Source organism: Glossina fuscipes, unplaced genomic scaffold (genome assembly GCF_014805625.2).
Source record: "Glossina fuscipes isolate IAEA_lab_2018 unplaced genomic scaffold, Yale_Gfus_2 61594, whole genome shotgun sequence".
Classification (NCBI taxonomy): Eukaryota; Metazoa; Arthropoda; class Insecta; order Diptera; family Glossinidae; genus Glossina; species Glossina fuscipes.
In genome coordinates, this window is record NW_024003803.1 from 1,830,380 (window position 1) to 1,857,733 (window position 27,354).

At 34.7% G+C, this 27,354-nt stretch overlaps 1 protein-coding gene across 4 annotated transcripts in view; it reads left to right on the forward strand.

Annotated features, from left to right (window-relative positions):
* The window catches only part of LOC119643771, a 45,692-nt gene that overhangs the window by 4,404 nt on the left and 13,934 nt on the right, over positions 1-27,354 (forward strand). Inside the window, exons 1-3 of one of the 4 annotated variants that reach the window (XR_005248432.1) lie at positions 13,391-13,764; positions 13,879-14,509; positions 14,568-15,362. Coding sequence is in view for 2 of the 4 variants with exons in the window: in XM_038043243.1 (XP_037899171.1) it covers positions 13,879-14,011; positions 19,314-19,317 (137 nt within the window). In the remaining 2 variants the exon portion in view is untranslated. Of the gene's footprint in view, positions 1-13,390; positions 13,765-13,878; positions 15,363-19,313; positions 19,349-27,354 lie in introns of those variants that run through there. The other 3 variants (XM_038043243.1, XR_005248431.1, XM_038043242.1) reach the window with 3 other exon arrangements.

The window sequence follows — 27,354 nt, forward strand, 5'->3', positions numbered from 1 at the left end:
AAAAAGAAGAAAATTATCTAAGCAAAATCAAAAGGATTGTTAATTTCATGGATATAATATAAAACTATTACCACAGTATACCCTGTTTTCAATGGTTTGGGTATATTCCGTAGACGTTACAGTTAGATAGCAAAAGTTAAAATTTTGTGGTTGAGAAAATCTTTTGTAGCTTATAGCGAGGAAACGTTAGAAGTAGCTTTCATTGGTTTAATTTTGTGGGTTATAGTTAGATCACATTAAAGGTGGCCGCGATTGGTTAGATTTTGGGTAGGTTCAAGTCACTCGGCATTAGAGGAGCCACGAATGGCCGAATTGTTTGCAGCAGTTTAGTAAAAACGCGATCGATAGACCAATATTTAGTAAAACGGAATCAGTTAATGGGAGAAGCCACTATAAAATTAAAAAAAACAATTTTTTGGGAGGAAAGAAAATGTAGTAGAATCGTAGAAATGTTCTCGAGGACGTTATTAAGCATATATTTTAGTTTTAAAAAAATTATATTTGAGAAATATTAAAAAATGGCGCACCGGGGATATTCTTGCGACGTATATCTGATATAAAGGTCTCTGGGCCCTGTAGCGCAAATAATACAAATGTGAAGCTAAGAAAATATTTAACTTAGTGTCTACATCTGGAGTAGCAGATTTTAAGAATGTTAAATTTGGTATGACTGGCGAGTGTTCAAAACAAAAAGTTGAATATTTGACCAAAAAAAAGATAATCTTTTATTACTAAAAAATGATTAAATTAACTTATCTAATTTTGTACATATTGTACTGCAGGATGTTTTAAAGGTATTGTAAATAACTCGAATGTAAAAACAAAAAACATCCATTTAACATCCATGTGTTCCGCGTAAATTTGTTTAAAGGGTGTCTTAAGTACAAAGAAATAACATATTGCACTATTTTCTTTATCTCTCTATTGCGCCTATACGTACTAACTAAGGTTTTCTTGGAATCGTTCTCGATTATTGCCTGCCCTTTTTCACCAGTTGATGTCAACGTGGTTTTCCTTATCAGGCACTTACAATTCTAGTTGATCTAATTTAATGTAATCTTTCATATTACTGGGTTGTACAAAATAAAATTGGCTTTTTATAACAACTTGACGATTTGAATTATTTTACAATCTATAGGTTTTTGATGTACCGAAGTAATCCTCCGTTATATAATTTTTTCTTTTGCATCAACTCCACCCGCCACAACAAGCATAAGGAAGTCCTCGTGATCATTAATATCTTCGAATATATTGCAGCACAAATACGAAAGCAACCCACCAAGCATCAGCTTTTTTAAATAGACTAGTTCTAGGACTATTACGGTTTTTTTCTCTCTGGTAACTCTGGTTACGTTCTTTACGATGCATAACGTACTCTTCGACGGCAGCCAGAGTACTTTAAATTTTAACATTGACTATTAGTTTTGTTTTTGTAGAAAAATTAATTCAAAAAATTTTTCCTTTGCCTGGCCACATAACCTGTTATAAATTTAATGTTTTGCCATAGTACAGTTTTAAAATAGAATAATAGCAAGGCTAACCACGATTAAAAATTTTTCGTCGGAAGCAAGGTGTAGATACAGCGCTAATGACATTAATATTTAATCACAACGAGATGAATTGCGCACTCAACGAAGTTCACAAGCTATGTTGGAGGTATGATGAGAGAGCACGCTTGGGTGATTACAAATTCAGTGAGAGTTCCACGTTTTACCTATTACGCCCTTTAGGTTTTTATAACGCAAAGTTGATTGTAATAGAGAGTGACATTTGAAGCCGAGTACAATCCCATTATCATTCCAAAATACAATTATTTGTTTTATATTATATTAGTTTCATTGCATTTATCTGTTAGTCAATAGTATATTTTCTTTGCAAAAAATTGAGTTCAGGTACATATGTGATTTCACCCTCTAGTGGTTCTGTGGCAAAAAATTAATCAATCTCTCTCAGTTTCTTTTGAGTTTGTATTCAAATATCAGAGATCGCAACACACGGCTTAGGGATTGACTGTATTGTCTTCGTAAATATGACTTATGACTGATAAAAAATCCTCTGAAATATCGTTTTCAAATTAACAAACTGTATTGATCTTGTAATACTTTTTACACACTGGTATCAAAAACGAAACGGACTTAAAGAAAGTCGAAAAGGTCCGATATAAACTATCGTCTTACCGTTTGTTACACTACGAGTTTAAAGTGTTAAACGATTACCAACGACTAACTTGCGGTCTGATTCTGGACAGTGGAAAAATAGAAAAAAAGCTTAAAAAAATTATTCATAAGATATTTGGTGTTCGAAATAGCCGACTTCTGTTATAAATGACAAAATAATTAATTCCGCTGCTATGATGCGAAAAAAGGTTTTCTTACTAGCAGTCTTTGGAAGTATTTAAGCAAAATTTTTTATTATTTCTACAGGACACAAAGTCAAGTCCGCTATGATAGATTTCGCTGTGTTTTATAATCATATATCTTTATCCAAAAAGAAAAAATTAATAAATATATCCCGACATAAAAGATTTAAGATTGTATATGCGTTAATAAACAAATTTTAAAAAATATTTCTGAATGCCGATTTTTAGGATAGCAAAGATTGTGTTTAGAATTATTAGAAGATCCGTTTGCAAACGAATTATTTACAGGAACTTACAATTAGAATGTTTTAATATTTCTTAGCGACCTGCCCGTTCGCATGTCACGATTCAACTCTCTTGACTCGATTGACTTTACCGTCCGCATGTATTCTGCTTACACATCCTTTTACAAGCAAGATATTAATACCGAATTGCATTGTCACATTTTCGTGCATAGATTACTTTACTTTATGTCGTTGCCAAGGCATTATGAAACTGTAACTAGTTTTTCCATTTTAAGATTTTGGTTTCTTAAAAATGCGGTTAGCGTCGTCATTTTAACTTAAGTGTGATTTATAACAACATAACAACATGTTACCTATTTTGAGTGAGCTGGAAAGATAAATAATTGCCTACAAATATTTAGTAAACACTTCTAAAATCTGAAGTTTTGAATTGATGCTAGTAGTATACTCTATAACATAAAATAATTTTTTGCTGTTTTGGCATTACTTATAGGGTTTTTTATTTTCTCTGTCCCTTTCTCTTTTTGTATTTATATATAAGCCTGTACGTATCTCCTATGCTTGATTTATTTCTATTTTATTTGTATATATTATTATTGGTATATATTTACCGTTTAATCCGTTACTCTCTGGACTGTACTGTCTTGAGTAGTAAATATGCAGAGAATTAAAGTTTTTTTGTGTCTACTATGATAGCAGATGTGCTCTGTGGTGTTAAGTGCTGAACATAAAAAATGGTTTTCGCTTTTTGCTTCACGCAGAACACAAAACGCAAAATCGATTGACAACAGCGACGATTGCCACATACAGTTACGTGTATTGATATAAAATTGCCGGCATGTGAACAAGGACCAGCAGCACATGAAATATTTTTCTTACTGACATTGGGTTCCAAGTCGTAGCACAAAAAATTACCATGTGTGGAGAATGGAGAGAGCACAGAGTTGCTTTCATTAATTGCAACTCACGAAATTGTAGTGAATATTTGGTTAAAAAGTAAATATTCTGTTATTAGAAGAAATTGAAGTCAATATTCAGTTAGTGTGAACAATTTGCATTATCAGCGGTTTCCCTTACTGTGGCATTGGACATTAAGATTGCTTTAAGTGCCTATATATGTTTGCAAACTCTAGATTAAAATTCGCTTTAATTGTAGAATATTTTAGATAATTTATTCAGTTTAGAATATTTAAGTCAATTTCAATTGTAATATAGACAACAAAGAATTTAACAACTGCAAGTGATTTCCTAAAGATATCAGCCGCATTTTTGATGCCCGTGCCACTGTTAGTGACTCTTCTATTTAGATTATTCGAACCTAACAGACTCGCCGCTGTATCTCCTACACCTCCTCCTATATCACAAATAACAGTGTTTTTCTTTCTTGAGAATGTGTGTACAGATTGAATTATTTTGTTATTTTTTCTTAAATTTTTGATCTTATTGTCTGATTGGTTATTTTAAAACTTATTGGTGATGGAAAAAAATTTTTTTTTTTCTAATTGGCTGGAGTTGATTGTTTTCGTGTAATTTAACACTTTCTCTCACAATTTGGCACGAATTTTTGTTGTAACAAAAGTCGAATATAAAAGTTGAAAGCGATGAAGGAAGTGGAGAGGTGGGAAGCGACATCGTATTAAGTGAATGGGTTCCCACTCAAGATAATTCAAAGCAATTTGAATGTAAACAGACCGACGTCGGGCATTCGGATTTAAATGTTCCAACAATGATTCGTAAAAATCGCTTTTTGTCATTAAATCCAAAAAAAAAATCAGAAATTTTTAGTGTTATATTATAATATAATAAATACATTCAGTGTCTTTGGTTTTACTGACACTACATTGTTTTAGTTTGCTCTGCTTTAATTTTGATTTTTTTTCCATTTCATTATAATGGAAGATTTTAACGATTCTTTGGTTGCTACAGTGGGTTGCTGTGAATGGGTTCCTACTCAAGATATTTCAAAACAATTTGAATTTCAACAACAAACCGTTTTAAAATCTCAAAATACTTTGCAAAATTCGGCTTTAAATGTTCCAATGATGATTCGTAACATTTCAAAGACAACAATGTGCACTTCTTCCTAATAATTTAATTAATAATGTGGCTTCGATCCTAAATCTTCCTCTCGAAGCCCCTTTTCTTTACGATTTTTTTAAACTACAATTATTTTTTTAAATTTTTGATGTAGAAATGTTTTACCTCTTATTATTATAAAAACTTCAAACCTTCTTTACTGAACTATTTCCTCTACTATTTTTATTATTATTTTATTACTAGGACTTTATCATGAATGAAATCAAAGTATACTTTGAGAAATTATCCAATTAAAGAAGTATAAAGTTCAAGTAAGAGATTAGAAAAATTATTTTCATTTTATATTAAATAAATGTATATAAAAATAATATATATATAAAAGAATGATTGAATGATTGCTTTTGCTTTCAATTTCACATAAAGCATCAGTTTCTACAAACAGCTAATAACCAAACCAATACCGTCTAAAACAGCTAATAACCAAACCAATACCGTCTACAACCATCTTAAATCCACACAAATACCGTCCACAAACCTCTTAAATTCCCACAAATACCGTTTACAAAGATCTTAAATCCACACTTGCACGAATTATGATAATTATGCTGAAAATGAAATGGTATTGGAAGTTTAAGGAAGACTTGGAAGCAATTTTAGAGTACACTCGACTAACTGGCGTAGCTATATATGATTCCAAAACCTGGTTTTGTAAAATCTTAAATGCTAAATAATTTACATATAGTTATACGATTTATGTATAGTTGCGATATTTATTCAAAATTTTACATTAAATAAATTGTTTTATACATTGACAAAACTAATATAAATAATAAAAGACAGTGTAATAATTCGAAGGGGTGACGTATCCATTACTAAAGAAAGAAACGTTTCACGACTCTGCTCACATTTTTCATTTAATTTCATTTAACTTTTGTTTAGTTTCTTGATAGGCATATTCATCATCATATTTATAACATCATCTTTGGCTTCGAGAAATTTCTGTTGCATGCATTGACGGAGTACGGATATGCGAGCATTGTGGATGCATTTTCTTGGGATGTGATTGCATACGGACATTATGGAAAGTTATCGTGCATAGAGGACATATTGCTTTCGTAAGTTTTGTGAGCTAACGTTGACTTGTTGATACCTTTGGACAAATATTATTATCATCGTTGCTGTAAAGGAATATCGGATTTTCCGTGTACGTCGCTGGGAATGCCTTAACTACGAAAGGGATAAATAATAAGTTCTTTTAACTTAGATTGTTATTGTTATATTTACCAATGGTGTGGGGAGTACCTTTTTTTTCTAAATGTTCTTTATTGAATAATAGTATCTGTCTTTTCATTGGAACTTTTATCTGCATTAAAATTCTCTCGCGAAAATGTTCAATTAATTCTTCAGGTTCCAAGAAGATTTCCACCGAACTGGTCCGGTTCGTATAGAATACGTGTATCACTCGCTTACGCAAAATGTTTGTAACTTCTTGAAAGAAACGGTCAAAAGACCAAGTTTTCTCATGGTTCTCTTCAAGTAGTCCGGCTAACAGTGGAGTAACCAATGTTTTTAATCCTTCGGAAAGATGACAATGTGCAGGGCTATATCAGCTCGAAATCTTATGTCGGTCAAAAACGTTTACAATGTCAACTTTGCGGCGGCGGCAAATTTAGTACATCGTCATACTTCAGTGATGGGTATAAAGAAGACTCGTAAATGATTTCTAAATTGATGACGGCATACTACATATCAAAAATTTTATATCCTAAGCTAGCAAAGTTGATTGTATGTATTTAAATGTAGATGAACACATAGCTTTGAGTTGTGCATAAACGCAAATTTTGGAAAAACTATTAAAATTTCTGCATGCGTTGTTCATGTTTGATGCACAATATAATTTTAAAGTGATCATTTATATTTTTATTAAAAAAAAACTAGAAAAAATTAAGCTGAAGTATATTGCTAACTATTTATATTTTTTAATTTGCTTCAAACAAATCATTTTTTTAGAGATGTGTTTCGCTTTATTAATTTTGTACTTCATTAACATCAATGCAAACAAACTTTGGCCGTATCGTGTCTCACGCAAGTTATGTGTTCAACTGGGGTGAGTTTATGATTCTTGTTTTAAACTATTGTACGATACGAAAAAACGAAAAGGATACGATCGCGTTGTGGATTGATGGTGCTCGATTGCTCGATTCTTTGCATTTACAGTGAATATTATTGGTGTATTTATAAGAAAGTAAGGCAAAGAAGAGAAAGAGAAGTAAATAAATATACCAACTACAAAATTTTAAGAAGAAATTGGTAAAAAAATTGGATATCTATTAAAAAAATTTAAAGCAATGCCTGAGAAATATAATTAAATATATAACTGTCTATTTAAATTTGCCTGAGTTTTTTCTTCGTAATAGCTAACTTGATATTTATAATTTCCATTTTAAATTTGCCCGCCTGTACTCTACCCACACAACCACTAAATATCACGTTTCCAGAAAACTTTTTATATAGTTTCTAGTAATCCCTTATTTCCACTTTTTGTCATCACCAAAAATTTTTTTGTTAATTCCATATTCATTTATCCGTTTTCATATTTCATGGCACCAATAGGCAAAAGCACCGAAAATAATTATTTGATTTTACTATTTTTGCCGTCGTATTAGAATTTTCGAGATCAACTAATATTCCTAAGTCCATTAATTTGATCAAATATGTATTTCCACAGCGTTATTTTATTTCATTTTCCTTTTGAACGTAAAACTCAATATTAAGCAAACACTCAACCACTATCGAGTACCATCAACTGAATTCTCACTAATGAGAACACAAATTAAAAATTTAATATCGAGTTTGACTGATAGCGAGAACCAGAAACTGGCCCCTGGGGGATAATCATGTAAGCAGGCGAGAATCGCAAAGAGTGTCTAATTACTTGTTATTTGTTGGGAAATTTGTTGGCGATTATCATTAAATGCGTTATTTCAGTTACGTAAAATCTGGCGTCATTCGCATTTCATTCACACTTGACACAACACATCATCTCCACAAACGGCAGCAGGAAAATTTTGGTTTTTACCGGTGTTAGTGAAAAAAAAAAAAAAAGAGAAAGAAAGAGATTTTAAAAATTTGAAAAAAGGAAAAGAGGTTTAATAAAGTAATAAAATAACCAAAGAAAACAATTTTAAGAAGGAAAAGGAAGGAAGGAGGAGGAATCTCTCGTGAGAGAAAAATTAAGAAGCAATACATATTTTCAATTATTATTTTTGGTTTTTTCGTGGTGATTTTTTCTTTTTGTGTTCCCTGTGACAACAACCAAAACAACATCAGCCCGTCTCTCTATGGAGACTGGGTCTGATCTTATAACTACTAATAGAGACAATTTTGAAAATTTTTACATGAACGCCACTGGGCAAACCAAGAGATCGAAAATGGGTGAGAATAATATTCCTTTATCTAATAACGGGGAAGCTAACGCAAACGTTTTAATTCCGCCTAGTAAACAGGCTACCGACAAGCCCTCTGATTTGGGTGCCACAGCCGCCCCAAATCTCGAGATTAATTTGTACGATTGCATTTCAACCTGCAATTTTGTCGTTTTTGTCGAAACGTGCGCGGACGCAGAAGGAAATCGCATCAATATTAATTCCAATCTCTCTTTCTATGATTACTTGAAGGATTTTGGTATGTATGGATTGAAAGAATTAAAAGTTGTCAGCAGGGGTAGAGCCAAACTGCTTTTCAGCTCTGCTGCCAATGCCAACAATTTTGTTACGAAAAATGAATAATAAAAAGAATTTAAAAGCGTACATACCGAGGTCGTTTACTGAGAGATTTGGAGTTATTCGAAACATCCCATGCACATATAGTGTCGATGATATAATTAATAACGCCGTCTCCGATATCCCGATTAAGTCCGCTGTCCGTTTCCAAAGAAGAAATCCCAACAACAAAGACGAGTGGATTCCCACAACCAGCATCAAAGTTGGCTTCAAAGGGAGAGCCCTCCCTAAGGCAATAAAATTTAATTATGGTAATCTGCCGGTCGAATACTTTGTACCCACTAAAGCAGTGCTTTAAGTGTGGCAGATACGGTCACGTATCTAAATTCTGCAAAGCTAACGAGAGCAGGTGCCTTAACTGAGGAAAGTCGCCGAAGTGAGCACAACGCTCTCAACAAGTGTTGCCCTTATAGGGAAAGTGAATTAAATATCAACAGGATAATGGCGATTAAAAATCTTTCGTACAAAGAGGTGAAAGAGAATTTTTCCGTAAATTATTTCGAATGTCTCGATGACAACACTTATGACGGCAATTTCCCTCCACTGGGGAACACGTCTACAATTTCGACCAAGGATGATAATCAAAATGCCAACAAAATCTTAACCAAAAATAAATACAATGCTGTCGTCAAAAGTAAATTGGTTCCCTCCAAATCTCTTATCAATTCACCCACCAAGCCTCCTCCCAATACACCCCCCAAGCCGTCTGGAACAAGCCTTCTTGGACCGAAAACTTTCAAACAACTATTTGCGGTCTTCAGAACTTGAAAGATTAATTCACGCGATTCAAGAAAGTATCCGCCCGATGATCTCTCACAATCTTATTAAAGAATTTGAAGAAAAAATGTCTGTCTGTGCTATTTCTTGCCCCGTTCGAGCATCCAGTACTGCGAGGAAATCCGCTGGGGTTCTTCCTCAAGCTTCAACATGATATCCTTTTTACAATATAATATTCAAAGTGTCCGACGTAACCTATCTTTTCTAGACTTTTACTTAAACTCAAACAAGATTGATTTTTGTATCTTAAGTGAAGTTTCTCTGAAAGATGAAAATTGTTTCGAAGTTAAAGTTTCGAATTATGCGTCAGCCACCAAATGCCGAAATAATGGCTATGGTGGTGTTAGTATATTAGTTAAGAAAGGTGTCAATTTCAGACGTATTCCCTATAACTCTGCCGTTGACATCATCATCGTCAAAACCATCAACCTGAAACCGAATCTTTTCATAGCCTCATGCTACTTTCCACCCAGTCTCGATGTGCAAACCTTTCGTGATGAGATTCAGAGATTATGCGACTTTCTTGACGGCGAACAAAATGTGATTCTAGCTGGAGATTTCAATGCAAGACACCGCCTGTATGGCGATCAAGTCTCTACCAACAAAGGCAAAATCCTTGTAAATGCCATCAATTCCAGCAGTTTCAGTGCCTTAAATAACGGCAATACTACCTTTCACTGTAACCGGAGCGGTCGCACGGCGAGCAGTGTCTCGGATCTAACTTTCTCGAACTCAACCATTTTATCTTTCAACTGGAACACGTCCAATGTTTACATTAGCAAAAGTCAACACTCCCCCATTATATTCCACAGTTGCAACAATTCCGTCAAGAAAATAGAAAATTTTATTTCACGCAACTTCCTTATGGACCGTCTGTCTAAAGTTGATCTTCCTTCTGATTTATCATCAATTCAAAGTACCTTTCAGTCTGTGATCATGTCTGCTAGAACCAACTTCCCTGACATTGAGTCGTTCTCACCTAAACCTTGGTGGAATCCTTCCCTGTCGACACTTTTCCGCAAATACCAAGCTGCAAGAAAAAAAATGAGTAAATATGCCAATCCAGCCAACTACATTGAATATACGAAAATACTGAAAGAATGGAGGTCTGCAGTTAGAAAGGCGAAAAGGGCACATAGAGCCATCGCCATTAAAGAGTTATGTGGTAACGGCAACCTACGTTCTTTCTCGAATTATACCAATGGTCATCGACATTCTAGTCGAAAATCAAGCGGTTGTGCTGTATGGAATGACCGTGATAATAAAAAATACTTAGATATGCTCAAGAGCTACATTCCAATTGTTAATCCTATTACAATGCCTTCAATTCCTTTTAGTAGTATCAGTAACACACCCTTTTCATTGCATGAGCTAATGTATGTTTTACATTCCAGAAAGAGAGCTACTGCTGCAGGTTGTGATGGAGTCAAGTATGACATGCTCACAGCACTGTCTGGAGGAAGCTTTAGCATGCTTTTGCATGCAATTAACAACTGCTGGTCCACCAACTTTATACCCTCTGATTTGCGTTGCATCAAAACAGTTCCCATTCCCAAGCCAGGTAAAGACTTAAATGATTTAAGGAGCTTCAGACCAATTTCACTAATATCTGTATTCATAAAGACCATCAAACTCATGGTTAAGGAGAGACTAACTGCTTTCCTGAAAACTAAGAACATTATTCCAGCTCGGTCTTACGCCTATCAAAAATGCAAATCTACGAATATGTGCGTTAATGAATTGTGTTTTCTCATAGCCAGTTTAAAAAAAGCAGGGAAAAAGGTTGTCATGCTCTCCCTGGACATTAGCAAAGCCTATGACTGTGTCAACTTAATTAAGCTTGGTAGAATTCTCCTAAACTTTTCGATTCCTCTTCAAATGCGGCTGTGGATATTTAATTTTTTGTCCAAACGTTTGTTGGTGATGGGTACCGAAAAAGTTGAAATATGCGGTGGTATCCCACAAGGCAGTTGTTTAAGCCCCATACTCTTCAATTTATACGCAGCTTCTTTGCATGATCTTCAAGATGACAAAACTCACATTTTTCAATATGCAGACGATTTTCTAATCGTATCCGCGGACTCATCTTTTCCAGCAGCTGTCAATAACCTCTCGATGAAAGCGAACTTGTTTTTCGATGCATTCGCTGTTCTTAATTTATTTTTTAGCCCCAGCAAGACAAACACTATTTATTTTGCCAAAGGTTCTAAACGTGAAATCAGACTTCTTATCAAAGGTACCCTAGTTAATCAGGTAAAATCTCTTCGATTTCTTGGGAGAATTTTAAATGACAGCTTAACCTTTCGTGGGCATTATGAAAAGGCGTTCAAAGATTGTCAGTCTGGATGCAACATCATCAAACTCATGACAAACAATCAGGCAGGCTTGCCTCCCAAAAATGCTTTGACCGTTTACAAATCTCTAGTCAGGTCCAAAATTGAATTTGGACATTCCACATGCTGCAATTTCCCAAAATATATTGAAAAACGTATACAAGCATTTGAAAACCGAATGTTAAAGCGTTGTACTGGACTGACCCCCTCAACTCCTCAACATATTCTCAATGTTATATCTGGTGAATGGCCAGTTTCCGAAAGAGCCCTTTTTTGCACTGCCAAGGAGTTAATTAAAGTCAAGATGATAAATCCTTGCTTTTTTCAGGAAATTATATCTCTCAGTGATACTGTCACTTGCAGCTATACTTTTTGCTATCAAAAACTTCGTCATATTTTTGATAAGTTAGATTCAATTCCCTCCTTGAATTTCATTACCAGCAAATGCAAAGTCTTCATGAACATTCTCGAACCAATCTCTACCTCAAAACAAAATGTCAACTTCTCTTGTATAAGGTTGTTATGCCAAGAAAAGCTCCTTTTTTATTACAACAACGGATATGATATATATGCCACCGACGGTTCCGTCGGACATAATGTATCTGGCTTCTCGGTCGTGAAACATCTATCTGAAACAGTACATCGAGTTAAGGTGGAAGAGGAACTTTCCTCGACTTTTATTGAGTTGCTCGCCATTCGACATGCTATTAAGGCTGCTATTTCCGATGGTATCAGAAATTTTGTTATTTTTTCTGACAGCAGGTCAGCTCTACTTCTAATAAATAAAAGATGCAGAAAATCAATATGTTTTTGATATTCACAAGATGTTGCATGAATCTCAATTGGATGACTGTCACCTCGTTTGGGTATCTGGCCACTGCGGCTTTTTTTAAATGTAAAAGCCGACTTTCATGCAGGGAGGGCTCGTGTTGATGGGACAATTTTGCCCGTCAAATATACTCCCAATGAAGCAATTCGGGCAATTCGCAACCACATCCTTCAGCAGCTAAACGACGAATTTAAAGTAATCGGGCGCGTTAAATCCAATCGTCTTTTCTATAAATTAAATCCCACACTTCAATTCAAACCCTTCTCTGTATCTTCCTTCAATTCCTGGGAAATCAAAATTCTTTATAGACTCGTGAGTGGTCACACTTATGACAAAGTTTATTTAAAAATGGTTCGCGCTATACCATGTGATGTTTGTGAAATTTGCAATGTTGTGGAGTCTGCTGAGCATCTAATCTTCAGATGTCACAGGCTTGATGGCATTAGAGATTCCTTTAGCTTCTTCAAGTTATATGGCTGTATCCTCGATCTCTTTGCAGCAAAAAATGTACGTCATCTCGGGGAACTAACTTGCTTTATTAGAAAAGCTAATTTATCCTTTTAGAATCTTTTTTTTTTTTTTCCTCTTCTTTCCTTTTTTTTTCTTTCGTTTTTGCGTTTAATAATCTTCTATTACCATAGCATTGCTTTTCGTTTTCAGCCAAAGTTTGCAACACTGTTTAACTTTCAAGAACTCAACAAGCACAATTACACACACACACACACACAATTACATTTAACATGCTCACTCCATTTATTACGGCCGCTCTAATTTTTTTTTTTTTTACGTTTTATACATAATCGTGACTAAAAATTACAACAGTTTATTATCTGGACATATAAGCCACAAATCCATTGGCTTAATCCATCTCTGTTCAACATACCAAAAAAAAAATAAATAAATAAATAAAATCTGGCGATAATAAAATTGATGATGAGAACAAATGTAAACAAAATGTAAACAGCTGTTCCAGTATGAAGTAATAATTCAAAAATTAAAAAAAACACAAAAAAAATAGAGTGTATTCGAAATTATATTTGTGTATTGGGAAGAAAAAGAAAAAAACATTTGGTAACAGTAAACACAAATTTTGTTTTAATATTGAGCTAAATTAAGCAATGTTGACCAATGTGTATATTTCCATGCGTCGTAACTTCCTATTACGCTCATTCGTTGAAGAGGAGAACAATGACAGCCCTGACGCAGATAAAAGGATCATCACGACATAAGCAAGAAAGCATTCGCAGAAGTTCCGTATTTCCAAAGCGGCTTTTTATTACGTCCTTGTAAAAATTGGTATGAGTGGTGGTATGGGGATTGCATATATACCGCCGATGTTGCATTTACCCATGACCTTAAAGTTGTTGGCTTCAGAAGATTACTAATGGCTGGCCTGCAGTGAGTAAGTGTTACACAAAGCGCGATATAAACCTTTGTATCAGAAGTGTTACAAAAGGTGGAAACATAACTGCTAAATCTGCTTTTTCTACTTTTACATCTTTCTAATTTTTTTCAGGTGACGGTGCATATCCTCTAGAACCTTGGCTGATGACATCTAACCGAAGCTCGGAAGATCCCCTAAAAAAGTATACATCGAAATCCATTGCAAGGCGAGTAACATTGAGGAAGGTGCAATGGTATGTACAAAGGTTAGTATTTCGAAAATCTAACTATAGTTTTCGAACATTTCTCCTGGTCACTGGCGTATTCTACAGAGATGTAATCATTCTTTTAACCTGTTCTTTTAAAAAAATTCATGAAAACAATGAGTCTTCATATGACAATAAGTTCTAGCTTTCAATATTTTGTAAAGAACATTGGTGCAACATAGCAGTTTGACACATAGGTTTATTGTGGTCATGATTGCATCAATCCGATCATGAAATTTAAGAAACTTTTTGCAATCTGATAGTGAACGATCGCATAAGATGGCTTGATCCTTTGATCGTCATTTTCGAAACATGAAGTTACCTTTCTGGAGTAAGGATGTAACTTCCCGCCGTATAAATACTGCTTTACCAATAGAAGTACCGCCACAAAGTTGTCAAGGTACAAATTTAGTTTCATAATCCCGGAAGCTAAGGGAAAACTATTTCCTCCATCATCCGGAAGTTGTTACATAGCACTAAGAAGGCTTAGTTCCATAGGTAACGATATTCAATTTGTAAGTTTTGAAGTGTTGTTTCTCTGGAGAATACATTGTAGGTAATCGTCTGAATAGGAAACCTCTACAGATCGACACATGTTACAAATATCACTGCTGCACCAAAGCAAAATATAAATAGCTTCATCAAAATATAAATAGCTGGAATGAAGTATGTTATTTAGTAAAAAACGTGATGTTTTTGCTGAATCGTCAAAAACGACACTTTATTTTGTTGCTGTGCTACCTCCCTCATGCACAAAATGATATCATTGCATAATAAAAAATAAGTAACAAAATAAATAACAAGTTTTGCGTTTTGGTGGAGATCTGACTAGCGACATGGGATTCTATATACTTGTTCATAAAGGTTATGTATTGTGTTTTGATTTCTGGATGCTTGTTCAGCTTCTTTTCGAGACCTTTAAAACGGTGAAGAGCACGCTTACAGAACATGCACCTTCGTTATTTTAAAGTTTTGCTCGCAAATGATATTTGGTCGCAAGATGAGATTAATCAAAGTAATTTTCTAGGGATAATGATTTAACTAGCACCTTTAAGTTTAATATTTTTGACGTTAGTTGCTAATGACAATGAATTTAAAGCAGGAAATCCACCACCAGAGATCATACCAATAATGTTTCTTGTAAAGTAGGCAGATTGTTTGCCAAGCGAATTCGGGCAACACAAATCAATTCGAAGAAGAGACCAACGCCGCTCAAATTTCTATAACGCCTGGTTTGTGAAATAAGGGGTTTGCTAAACGCACACTTTTTCTTCCGTTAGACTTGATACTAGGCTGATAATATGATAACTGGCGCGATGAGAGCTAACGTTGAAGATGAATAATTTCCATATTTCGATTGCAGGGAGATAACAACAAATATATGCAACAAAAGCGCTGCGAGAAGTGATAACAAATGATCAATTTGTTCTTACTCAGAGTTCATTTGATAAATACGTGGTGGCAACAATATTTTTGAAGTTGAGATAGAGTGGTAGCTGATAATGAGGAAATAAGTACACGCACATAGTCGACAGTTGTGGAGATGACAGGTGGTTCTGTAGTGGCACTTAAAGCTACCATGGATTCAATATCTCTCTTATCGAAGTGCAATAATGAATATTGATTTGTATAGCAATGACGACAATGACCGGGTTTGCAATTTTTTTTTGTGATCTTTTTGTTGCACAATCTTTTCGCTTCCACATGGAATTATGCTGGGTTAAAATTTCCAAAGTCAGAATAATTAGTAACGTAGTGTAACTGCGACTTGCAAAATATGCAAGAGCGCGATGCCATAGTGCCAGCTATAAGAGCATTTCGGTCATGTTACAAACCCTTTGAGTTGGGTGGGTGGTCTGACAACTTAGGCGCCTGACAACTTTGCATACTGTCTAGTATGGGACATATGCTATCCACAGAAGACCACGGTGGGAATTTGTCAATGGACACCTGCTATCTATCAGTAGTGTGTTCTTTTGTGCATATGGGTTGTAGCACACTCATACAAGAGTTAAGCTCGTCAGCTCAAACTTAACTCGGGCTTAATTCAAGTATGGGGCTTATATAACTACTGCAAAATGCTTCAACTTCCTCCTCAATCGTCAGGAATGAACCCCATCAATAATATGTGGGATGAATTAGACCGGCGTGTGCGCAAACATGCAATCTTTTCCGTCCAAGATGCGAAAAATAAACTGCAAGGAGAACGAAACAAGATCCCTGTTTCCTCTACAAAAAAAATTGTCAAAACGTTTGAATGACGTTATTAAGCAAAAATGATACCTCATATAATATTAATTTTTAATAATATGCTGTTTTTTACCTTCATATCCACCCCTAGATGAAAACTATCCAATATTTATGACACTACGTTTTTTGAGTTGTTGAAGTTATTTAATTTCCTCGTCTACTGCAATAACGTTTCGTGTGTTTTTTTCTTTAATTTTAATGTGTATTCCCTAGGACTACAAAATAGTAAAAAATGGTTAAGTATGGACAATGGACCAGGTTTAACAAACATTTACTTTATGTAGAATGGAAAAACGCAATATTAATAAGACCCACTGTAGATGCTAAATTGCCAAAAAAGGAGGTTTAAAATATACATTTATATAGAAAGACGAATTGCATGTCTAAAAGTGAGGTCTAGGATGTATTTATATTAAAATTATATAGCGTGGGAAAATTTTAAAAGCGTGCGTATATAGGAAACCAATTTGTAAAAGAACGCACTTAGATGTGCATACATAAAACAAACAAAAAATATATGCTTAGAAATTAGATCGTAAAAGCCATATGTATAAGTAGTTGAAAGAAAAACTATATAATTGATGGAACATGAATATACTGTGAGAAACAAAACCATTTTCTCGTTTTGGCCCTACACTTAACAGTAAACTATTTGTACGTATTTTGCATAGGTTAAGTTCATAGCTCGGCATGGTGGGCATGTAAGCAGACGGCGAAGCTGTGGCCACAGTCAAATTTGTTTAGGGGTTATCGCTAAATGCGCTCTTTGAGCTACGTCAAATCTGAAGAGACCAAAATTTGCTGTCGCTGGGAGCATATTATAAACCAAGAAAAGTTATCACTTAGCTTTCTTTTAGAGTTGCGTTTGTAGGAAAAACAGCTACCAAAAATGTACAAACAAACCTAAATATATCGTTCGTTTAGTGCAGCTAGAAGAAATTAAATTATTTTTCATAGAAAATTAAATTGTGTGTGATATAAAAGTTGTGAACTAACACTTACTTACGAGAAAAAAAAAAACAAATCTGGTAAGAGTAAGCACAATTTTTTTTTCAATATCGTGCAAAATTGAGGATTGTTAACCAATTTGTACGTTTTAAACAAAGTATCGTAGTTCCTTCTTATACTCGTTCGTTGAAGAGAGGAACGAGGAGAACCGTAGAACTCAAGAAAGAATCATCACCCCCCGTAGCCTTGGATGATGCCACCTTATCGAAGCCTGGCGGATCCCCGACCAAAAAAAAAAAAAAATTCAATAATACAAGCGTCCAAAAATTTTCAAAGGCTAATTGAAAAATGCTCAACACAAAAAATCGAAAATAAAAAAAAAAATGCAAAGTTCTGTCAACGTTTGTTTCCCAATTAATAAAAAGAAAATTATAAAAATATTTTCCTCCTTTAATTGGCAAAGTGAAAATCGAAAACGCTAAAAAAAATTTATTTTTTAAACCAAGATAAAAAATTGCTAAGGACAAGTAAATAAAATAGAACTTTCAACAACTTTTTTTACGACAAAAACGATTGAAATTACAAATTACAAATTTTATAAAAATTGAAAGAAATAATTCCGAATTAAACACATTTTTACATAACTGATTCACATAAATTTTGAAATTTGTTAGTAATTAATGCAGTAATCAACCGAATGGCATATAAATTAATTTATACGGAATATTTTTATGCAGTTTATTTGTTATCACACTTTATTGATTGTTTATACAATCTCGACTTAATGTCATTGGTTTGTTAGTGAAAGATATTTTTCTTCCAATGCCTAATCGAGCGAAACCGGCATCAAAGATACAAATTACCTTTTCGGTACGTTATGGCAATTTCTGAACGAATACTACCAGGAAACGATATATGTTGCTCTTAACATTGGGCGAACCAGTAAGGCTCGCCCTAAAACTTCCAAAAAATTTGACATTGAGATCAACAACCACATCTTACGCATTGAAATTCAGAACTATATAAAAAATCAAAGTCAAAATTGATATAGTGCAGACAGTGCATCCAACACTAAAATAGATATCGCAATCAATGTAGAAACAACAATAATCCGAACAGATGTACAGATCGATATAGGAATGACAAACCCAAATAACAAACGATAATTCATATAAAAGCTTGCAACTAATTAGAATAAATCCACTTATGATAGGGCTTTTAAAAGAAAAAAATAACTGTAGCAACAACACCAGGCGAAAAGAAAAACTACATAATTGATATACATAAATATATTAATGCCACACGGAACCAGAGAAATGAGTCACATGAAACCCAGGTAACGCAAACATTATCATACTTACCAAATCTAATAATCACAGTTTCTCTTACATCAAAAATGACTATTCCAAAATATTTGAAATTCAAACACAAATTCAATGGCAAATTCAATTCCAACAAGTAATGGCATTAGTCATATTTATATATTAAACACAGCAACAAAACAATAACTTTAGAACTGTTAATGACACAAACAACGGATTTAAATGATTATTACAAATCAACGGGAAGAGAAATCATACTGATAAACAATTCGACAAATTCGGCAGAGGAACACTGACTAATGTATTCACTGGCTTGGAACTTCTCATTTAGAGAAAGAAAAGCTAACAGTTAATAATGTCTGTAAACAAAAATTATTAATAATGGAAAACGTCAGTATAAGTAGGAAATTCCCATATAAGCCATTACAATTAACTTCTAGTAGTAGTACCAAAGAAGTCTTACAACAAACTTTAGGAAATTAAATAATAAGCTAGTAAACAGCAAATTTTCGTTGACTAGACCGTGGCGCCTCTATTGCCAACCGGATCGTCACTCTCTAGCTAAAAAGCGATACAGATATCAGCGGGTTGTATAAGTAGTGAAACAGTAGACGGTAAGTGCACTTTGTATAAGAACATTACAATACTTTGTCTGTGCCAGCACATTACAGTTGATTACAGATTTCGGAAGAATTGAAGGTGGAAACACCTAAATAGGTTGCTAAAAAGAAATTATGTTTTTTATTTATTTATTTATTTATTTATTTTAATTCTACTTATAGATGAAACTCAACTAAACAAATAACAGTCGAGTTCAATTGGCACTTAAAGCAAAACTTATATTAAATTCATAATAAAACTCAGTATAAGTACAATAAAACAAATAAGAAGGGGAAAAAAAGAAAAAAGGAAAAAAGCATGTACAAAACCAGCATATTGCCACACTTACAACCGGTACGGGACCAAATTGCAAATGAACCCCTACGCCATCGCTAACATGCATAAGCGTGGCAACCGATAATACTTAAAAACAATTCATTTCCGAATCGTAACGACTTTTAAGGATGAAAGCTAATTTAAGTAAGACATAGGTAAATCGCGCGTATTAAGCAATATTGCTTTAATGGACTTTAAAGAGTCCGATAACGAGAATAAGCGATAGACGTCATGTAGGTTCTTGCAAACTACTCTGAACGGATTAAACAGCTCATAATTATATTCACACTGACTAAGCTTAACCAAGATAAAGTGCCTAGAGAAGTGGTTAGGCTTAAAGCTTATTTCACCAAGTCGAGTCAATAGCACCATTTATTACTTTGATTAAAAAGGAAACGCCAAGAACAAACCTACGTTTCTCAAGAGACGGTAAGGACAGCAGAAGCAACCTATTTTTATAGGGAGGAAGAGAGGCAATCGGATCCCAACCCAAATTTCTAAGGGCAAACAGCAAGAATTGCTTTTGAACAGATTCAATTGAATCTACATAGCACCTATATGAAGCAGACCACACAACAGAGGCATACTCGAGTATGGGTCCAACCAAACACATGTACAGTCTTCTCGTAATGTAGGGATCACCAAGCTGTTTGGACCACCTTTTTATAAAACCCAGCGCGGGCCTAGCTTTGCTTATCGAGAGCTCAATATGCAAGTTGAAACGTAACCTATGGTGAAATAGAACGCCTAAATCTGTGATCGAATCGACATCCTCCAACTTATGCGAATCTATGAAATACTGAGTTATGAATGACTTTCTGCTCGAGAAAGAAAGCTTCTTACATTTACTCAGATTTAGTTTCAGAAGATTCACAGAGCACCATGCAACAAAATTATCCAAGTCACCTTGAAGCTGATGTGATTGCGATTCAACAGAGAAGGAGGAAAACAGTTTCACATCATCCACATACGTTAAGATCTGACTGGTGTTAACCACCTATGGAAGATCGTTAATGTATAAACTAAATAAAATGGGATCTAAGTGACTTCCTTGAGGTACGCCAGATATAATGGGGAATTCATTCGAGGTGATAAAGTTGAACAAAACCCTGAAGGATCTATTGTGCAGATAAGAGCTTATCCATTTCACTAAATAGAAAGGGAAGCCAGAGGCTTGCAATTTAAAGATAAGTAAGTTATGGTTAACCACATCAAACGCTTTGCTTAAATCAATGTATATCACATCTGTGCGAGAGTCACTAGAAAAAGCCTTGAAAACATGACAAGTAAACTCTAACAAGTTAGTGACTGTATATCGTCCTTTCCGAAAGCCGTACTGGTGCGGAGAAATATACGAATTAATGGCACAGGCCAAATGCTGAGTCACAATTCGCTCGAACAACTTAGGCAAGACACTCTACTTGGCTATGCGTCTGTAGTTCTCAACAAATTGTCTACTTCCACTCTTGTGGATAGGAATAAGGAAACTACTCTTCCAACACGAAGGGAAAACACCTAAATTCAAGGACAGGTTAAAAATCTTTGAGATCACACAACATAACTCGACAGCGCAAGATTTAAGTATACATGATGGAATTCCATCAGGTCTTAGCGCACAACAATATTTTAGAGATCTCAACCCTTTGAAAACGTCATCGTCCGTAATTACCAAGTTAGGAATTTAAAAACGGTTAGTACTAGGATATGGGTAGTTTGCTGATAAATCGAAATTAGCAATCGAAAAATTTCGTCGGACGTAATCAGCAAAGAGGTCTGAGATTTCAAAATCATTCGAGGAATCAGAGCCATCAAAAGAAGCATGCGAGGGATATGTGGAAATTTTTCTTTTAGAGTTAACAAATTTAAAAAAGCATTTAGGATTAGCAAACAGAGAGGATTTAATGAACTGAAGGTATCTGCAGTAATAATGGTGGTTGAGGGAGTTAAATCTATGTCTTGCCACCGAGTAAGCGAAATAGTCGAGCGCAGAGCCATTTTTCGAATATTTTTTGAATAACGTGTTTTTTCTATTCTTGTCATATTTAATTGTCTTATTAAACTAGGGGGGACACCTGCTTCGAGGTCGGCAATGTATTGTAGAACGATGACAATAAGCTTTCAATACTTCCGGTTTTAAAATCAAGCCTCATATGTGAAAGACGATGTTTTAGCAATACAATATTTATTTTATGAAAATCATAACATTTATTTAAAAAAGTTTGATTTGGCACATTGAGGCAGTTCAACGAACCATCATTCTTATTATGAAAGGAAATGCACATTGATGGATGATGAGGGTCCTCAGGTAAACTAAAAGGTGGGCAACGATTTACGTTTATCCCAGAAAAGTTGGCAAAGCAGAGATCAAGCAGTCAACCATTACAATTAGGGGTACGATTATATTGAACCAAATTGTGATCAAACAATTCATTAAAGAACACAACAGCCTTATCAGACGTTGAAGTAGGAATCAAACCGCCAGAATTATCACTGTTACACCAAGTGACTTGAGGCAAGTTGAAGTCACCCAATGCTACAATCAAATCGTTAAGTCTAGATCGCTTTGCCACTTCACAAATGAGTGCAGCGTGTTTCTTGTAAATGGAGATATCAGCATTTGGGGGAATATAGGAGCATGTTACAAATAGCTCTTTATTAGCCATTATCGCACGAATGGCGATAAATTCAACGTCAGGAGAAGTGGGAAATTCTATTGAATTGGACGGGACTGACGCAGATATGGCAATTAATACACCACCACCAATGCGATTCACTCGATCGTTTCTAAAGACTTGGGAAGAGTTGTGAAGAAGTCCCGACGAATGAAGATCGGGTTTTAGCCAAGTTTCGGTGAAGGCCAAACAGAAAAGCTCCATGCTCGCTGAATTTAGAAAAGTAGAATTTGAATTAAGGCCCCTAACATTTTGATAAATGAGAGATAATGGGCCTGAAGAAACATTTCGTTTTTTGAAGGTGATAAGACTATTGCTTTGGTATTACGGGGACGATCTCGAGGGATAAACTCCTTAATCAAGGATCCTACTGGCCACAGTGGTTTGTTTGACAACATGTCACTGTTTTCAGTCGGAACTAGTATTATAAAAGAGGAGATTGCCTTAGATTGAGAAGGAGCCATTTTAAAAATGCTAACGCGTTTTAAGTTGACTGATGGGACTTTCGCCGCCAGAGAACTTTTTATGTTACTCACCGATGTTTCAGATGCCAGTCTTGATACAAATATTGCTTTTCTAGGAGGAACTGCCGTCAAGCAAATGTCATTAGTTGGAACAGAAGGGTTCTCGGTTGGGGAGTTTATAGTTGGGGAGAATATAGATAGCGTTATCGCCCTTACACCAGCAGCTTGTGCGACTTGCCCAGTCTGGTGACCAGCGTTCACATTCGAACAGCCAGGGGGAAAGGATGATTTATTTGTTTTCTTCTTTAATATTTTTAGGCGATGGTGCTTGATTAGACCGAGTGGCGGCTCTGGGGTGATATACCCTTGCCACTTCAGCGTAGCTTAAAACAGAAGGACTTGCCGGCTTGTTTGTAACTATCTTGTTACCGACCGGCTCAACAATATCGGAAACATTAACGTTCATATTAGAGTTAGAGGGAGCGGTAACTTGTACCAACGAATCAGATTTAGAGGAACTATGAGGTGATGTCCCACACGCTACGCTACGAGTTGTTATTTTTCTGGCTTGGGTAAAAGATGAGTGCTCAATAACGCGACACTCACAAAACCTAGACTTAATTAGCTCAAACTTCTCCTACAAGGAGCCGAGATTTCTACTCAATTCCGAGAAACTATTTTGCGTCTCAGTGAAAAGTTTGTAAAAATCAATGTCCAAGTGCCTACAGCTAGGACATGACCATCTTAAGCCTTTGGAAGGGTCAGCGACTGCGTCAGCAGCACAGCCAAGAATACCGGCACACTTTACATGACCAAAGCGCTCGCAGAGCCAACAAAAAACGAATCTATCCGATTCCGGGCCTGTTTTTGCGCGACATGGTGTATATAAGCACTCCATGTCAAGTCAACGAAAAGAAAGAAGTGAAGTAATTTTTAAATTAATCATGTGGTTAAATGAGTGTCAAACTGCTTTTAACGCACTGGAAAAGAAATTGATAAGACTACCAACGCTCCAATGGTGAGACTTCCACGGACGATCTGTACTGATAACTAATGCGTTCGATGCTTCGGTTTTGGCTCAATACTTTCTGCTGGGAACATCAAGCATGACTTACCAATATTGTGTGCAAGTACCAAAGTCAAAGGACACCAATAACGAGTTATCAATCCATTGCGGCACAAAATTCTTTATGCGCTTTCTTTGCGGTCCAAAATTTATTATAGTAAAAGACATTTAAACTGCAACACAAGTGCAGATGCAATGTCACATATTAAACTTTAAACTCTTTTAAAAAAAACGAATACCTAAATATATAAACGTTGCAAGAAGTGCAAAATTAAGACGAAAATAACAAGGATACAAATAAAATAACTAACAACTGAATTAATCAGAATTACGTAGCCCAATCGAAGCTTCGCCAACCCCACATAAGACTTGTAACTAGGTAGCTTGTTCGATGATAATAGTAGGCTTAACTACGTTCGTCGGACAGAGTCGAAACAAAAAAAAATATACAGGTATCTTTATCACTCTATCGAAAAGAACGACGAACGAGGAATCTATGCGAAATAGTTTGCCAGAAATATAGTGTGTTTGTAGGCGCTAATAACAAACTTAAAACCACAAACGGATTCATTCGCTTGACACGAGCACTTTAACTTCTCCATTAAAAAACTTACAAATGTCTATATAAACTTACAAATATCATTGTATGTGCGGTGATTTGCGCAACTTGCAGTATATAATTGTGTCATAATATAAGTTGGCGCGATCTCTAGTTGGGTTTTTCTCTTTCTTTGTATTAGCTTTCTCTTATTTTCGTTATTATATGTTATTGGACATAGGAGGTGGGTAACCACATACATTGATAAGATATGATCGCATATGTGACACCATTCAGCATTGTTTAATGGCTATCGGTTTTTTGGGATCAAATAGATGCAACAACTACTAAATATATCTTCTCCTAATTGTGAAATTACATAAAAGCTTACGTTTAGCATTAGTATTGGTTGTTTGGATTTTCATTTATAAGAGACAACAGTTGTAAATCGAAAATAAAATAAATATCAAACAAAAGTGTTTACTTACTGATGAACCAAAGCAAGCAATTAAAAAAAAAGCTAAGTAACGAACAAAATCAACAGAAAATTATTGACCAAGCAAGTTTGAATCAGTCCAGAAATCAAAATTGCAATAAACGAAAATTTTTTCCTTCAAGAATTTTCAGAATATTTTGCAGCAGGCATATAACCCACATTCCTTTCAAAAAAATTGAATTTGTGAAAGATAAATAATCTATTGTTACATATTAATAAATACTCGTTTTCTTTTAATCAATATGTAAATATTAGGCGGAAGGGTTCGTGTGGCAAATGGCGACATCCTTTCTTGTCCTTTATTTTGAAAACTGCACCCTAACAAAAAAAAATGCTAAATGTTTTAAATAATAAATCCCATAACTGTACTCGGCATATGGACCTCAAACAGTAAATCTATTTGACTGGGCCATCTAAACGCATATAAAAAATTTAAAAACAAACAGAACGCTGCATACTAAACGCTTACTCACCGTACTACTCGACTGGTGAAGGGGCCATCAGTTTCGTCACTTTAAAAAATTCACTACAAATTTTCTTACCTGATATTCTTTAACCAGATATATTCAAGCGAGTGTCGATTATTACATTAGAAAGTGGCCATTTCCTCTTCAAAAAATTATCTCATCTCTGTAATAGTTTGCATGGGAAGCAGCTGTTTAGCTAAAAGGGGCATCAGTAGTTGGTTTGTTTGCTCATTATCAAAGAGAAGAATTAGCTGTTATGTTTTGGATTTTAGCAGCCACGAATAAATATAAAAAAATTTGCTTCTCTTTTCTTATTTATCATTTACACATAAATGGAAGTTACGAAGACTACGCGAAAGTCTTACGTAATCACAACAAAAACATTTTTCAATTATCATCTCGCATGAAAGTTAACTTTCAGTTACGTGATTACTTTGCAATTTTTTATTTTTTCTTCTCGTTACGTAGGCTTTCTTAGAAGTTATGATTAATCTAATTGATAATAACAACATGCTGGGCGTTGACAAATGCAAAATTCGTGTCCATCGATCAATTGCTTATGTGTAAATAGTTTTTATACCCTAGACCACTTGTGGTACCGGGTAAATTAACTTAGTGCGGTCGTATGCAACACGCAGCGTAGTTTAAGATGGACTCTTCTTTGCTATACCGACCGATTCAGAATCATTACCTGAATTAAGCTACGCCTGTCTGCCCATCTGATGTCTGTTCATGTAGGATCGGTCCACTTTTACGCCCATTCGCCATGTAACGCTCTATTCTGAAAAGTTGTTATATGAAAAAAAATTGTAATATTCAAAATTTCTTAACAAAAATGGCTAGGTAGTAATAGTTGGGCATTCTAAACTGGTATGGAAACTTTGCATGGGCTGGAACAACTTTTGAAACTCCGTATATAACGAACGTGTGAAGTTCACACTACAAAAAGGTATAATTTTCAATGCTTCCTGAAGAAAATTATATAATAATAATTCAACATAAAAAAATTAAATGCACAAAAATTGATCCTTTATAGAGCAGAAAAGTCTAAGTTTCAGTATGTGGTGATGAAAATTGACCCATAATATTATAATCATTTCACACAAAAAGAATTCTACAAGATATGGACTATCTACGTCTATTTTCGAGTCCTGCCCTATCTAAGGATTAAACTTGTACTACATTAGGATGCGTTTTTGGCCCGCTTCTCCATAAATACGCTCTTGAAAAATTTGACTTTATACAGAAACAAGGTATAACTTTTGTGTTCTAGAGTAGAAATAAGAAATGCGCTGGACAATGTGGTGTAGGGTGTTTATCGGCAGCCGTGCCCGACTATAATGTTCTTGCTGGTTTTCTTTTCAGTTTCAAATATAGTTTTACGTACATTTCTCTATATAGTTTGGATTATGCGAGATATGTGGTTTTTCCATTGTTTTTGGGTAATTTATGTATATTTTTCATGAAATATTCAAGTTGTAATAATCAATGTTCATTGTACATCGGTTGTAAAAGCAATGTCTCCACTCTACAAATTCTCCCCCAACATGGTTTCTAGTTTATCAAAACGCTACTAAATAATGAAGCGTTTATCCACTTATTGGTTTTGCAATGTTAAGTGTTATGAAAGGTTCGGTAAAGAACATAATATACATGTTACACATCTTTTTCCTATCAAGATATAAGACATTATCAAAGTATTTAAAGATTCATTGAGATAACAGAACAATAGGGAGATAGTAATAGTAGCGGTACAAATAAACGCTGAATGGCTAAATCGCTAACGTGATTAAAACGTTACACTGGAATAGACAGCATGGCAATATTTGTTATAATAAAATAATGTTCGGGGCGCTGATAATGACGTTTCGTGAGACGATAACGATTAATAGCGATTGTTGTGCAAACAATTATTGAGCTACAAATAATTTATGTCGACCAAAAATTAAACTGCCATCTGCCTCTGATGTCAATTATTTGAGTAAGTTTAACTCTGATTTTATGAAAGCCTTTAAGAATAGAAAGATAGTTTAAGCAAACATAAATGAGAAAAATATTTTAATAAATTGCAGTAATTGTCGTTCGACTTAAAATAAACTTAATTTAAAATATATACGATAGCCGAACAAAGTATACATACAGTACAGGAAATGGAGGTTTATCTTATTAAAAATTGCATTTATG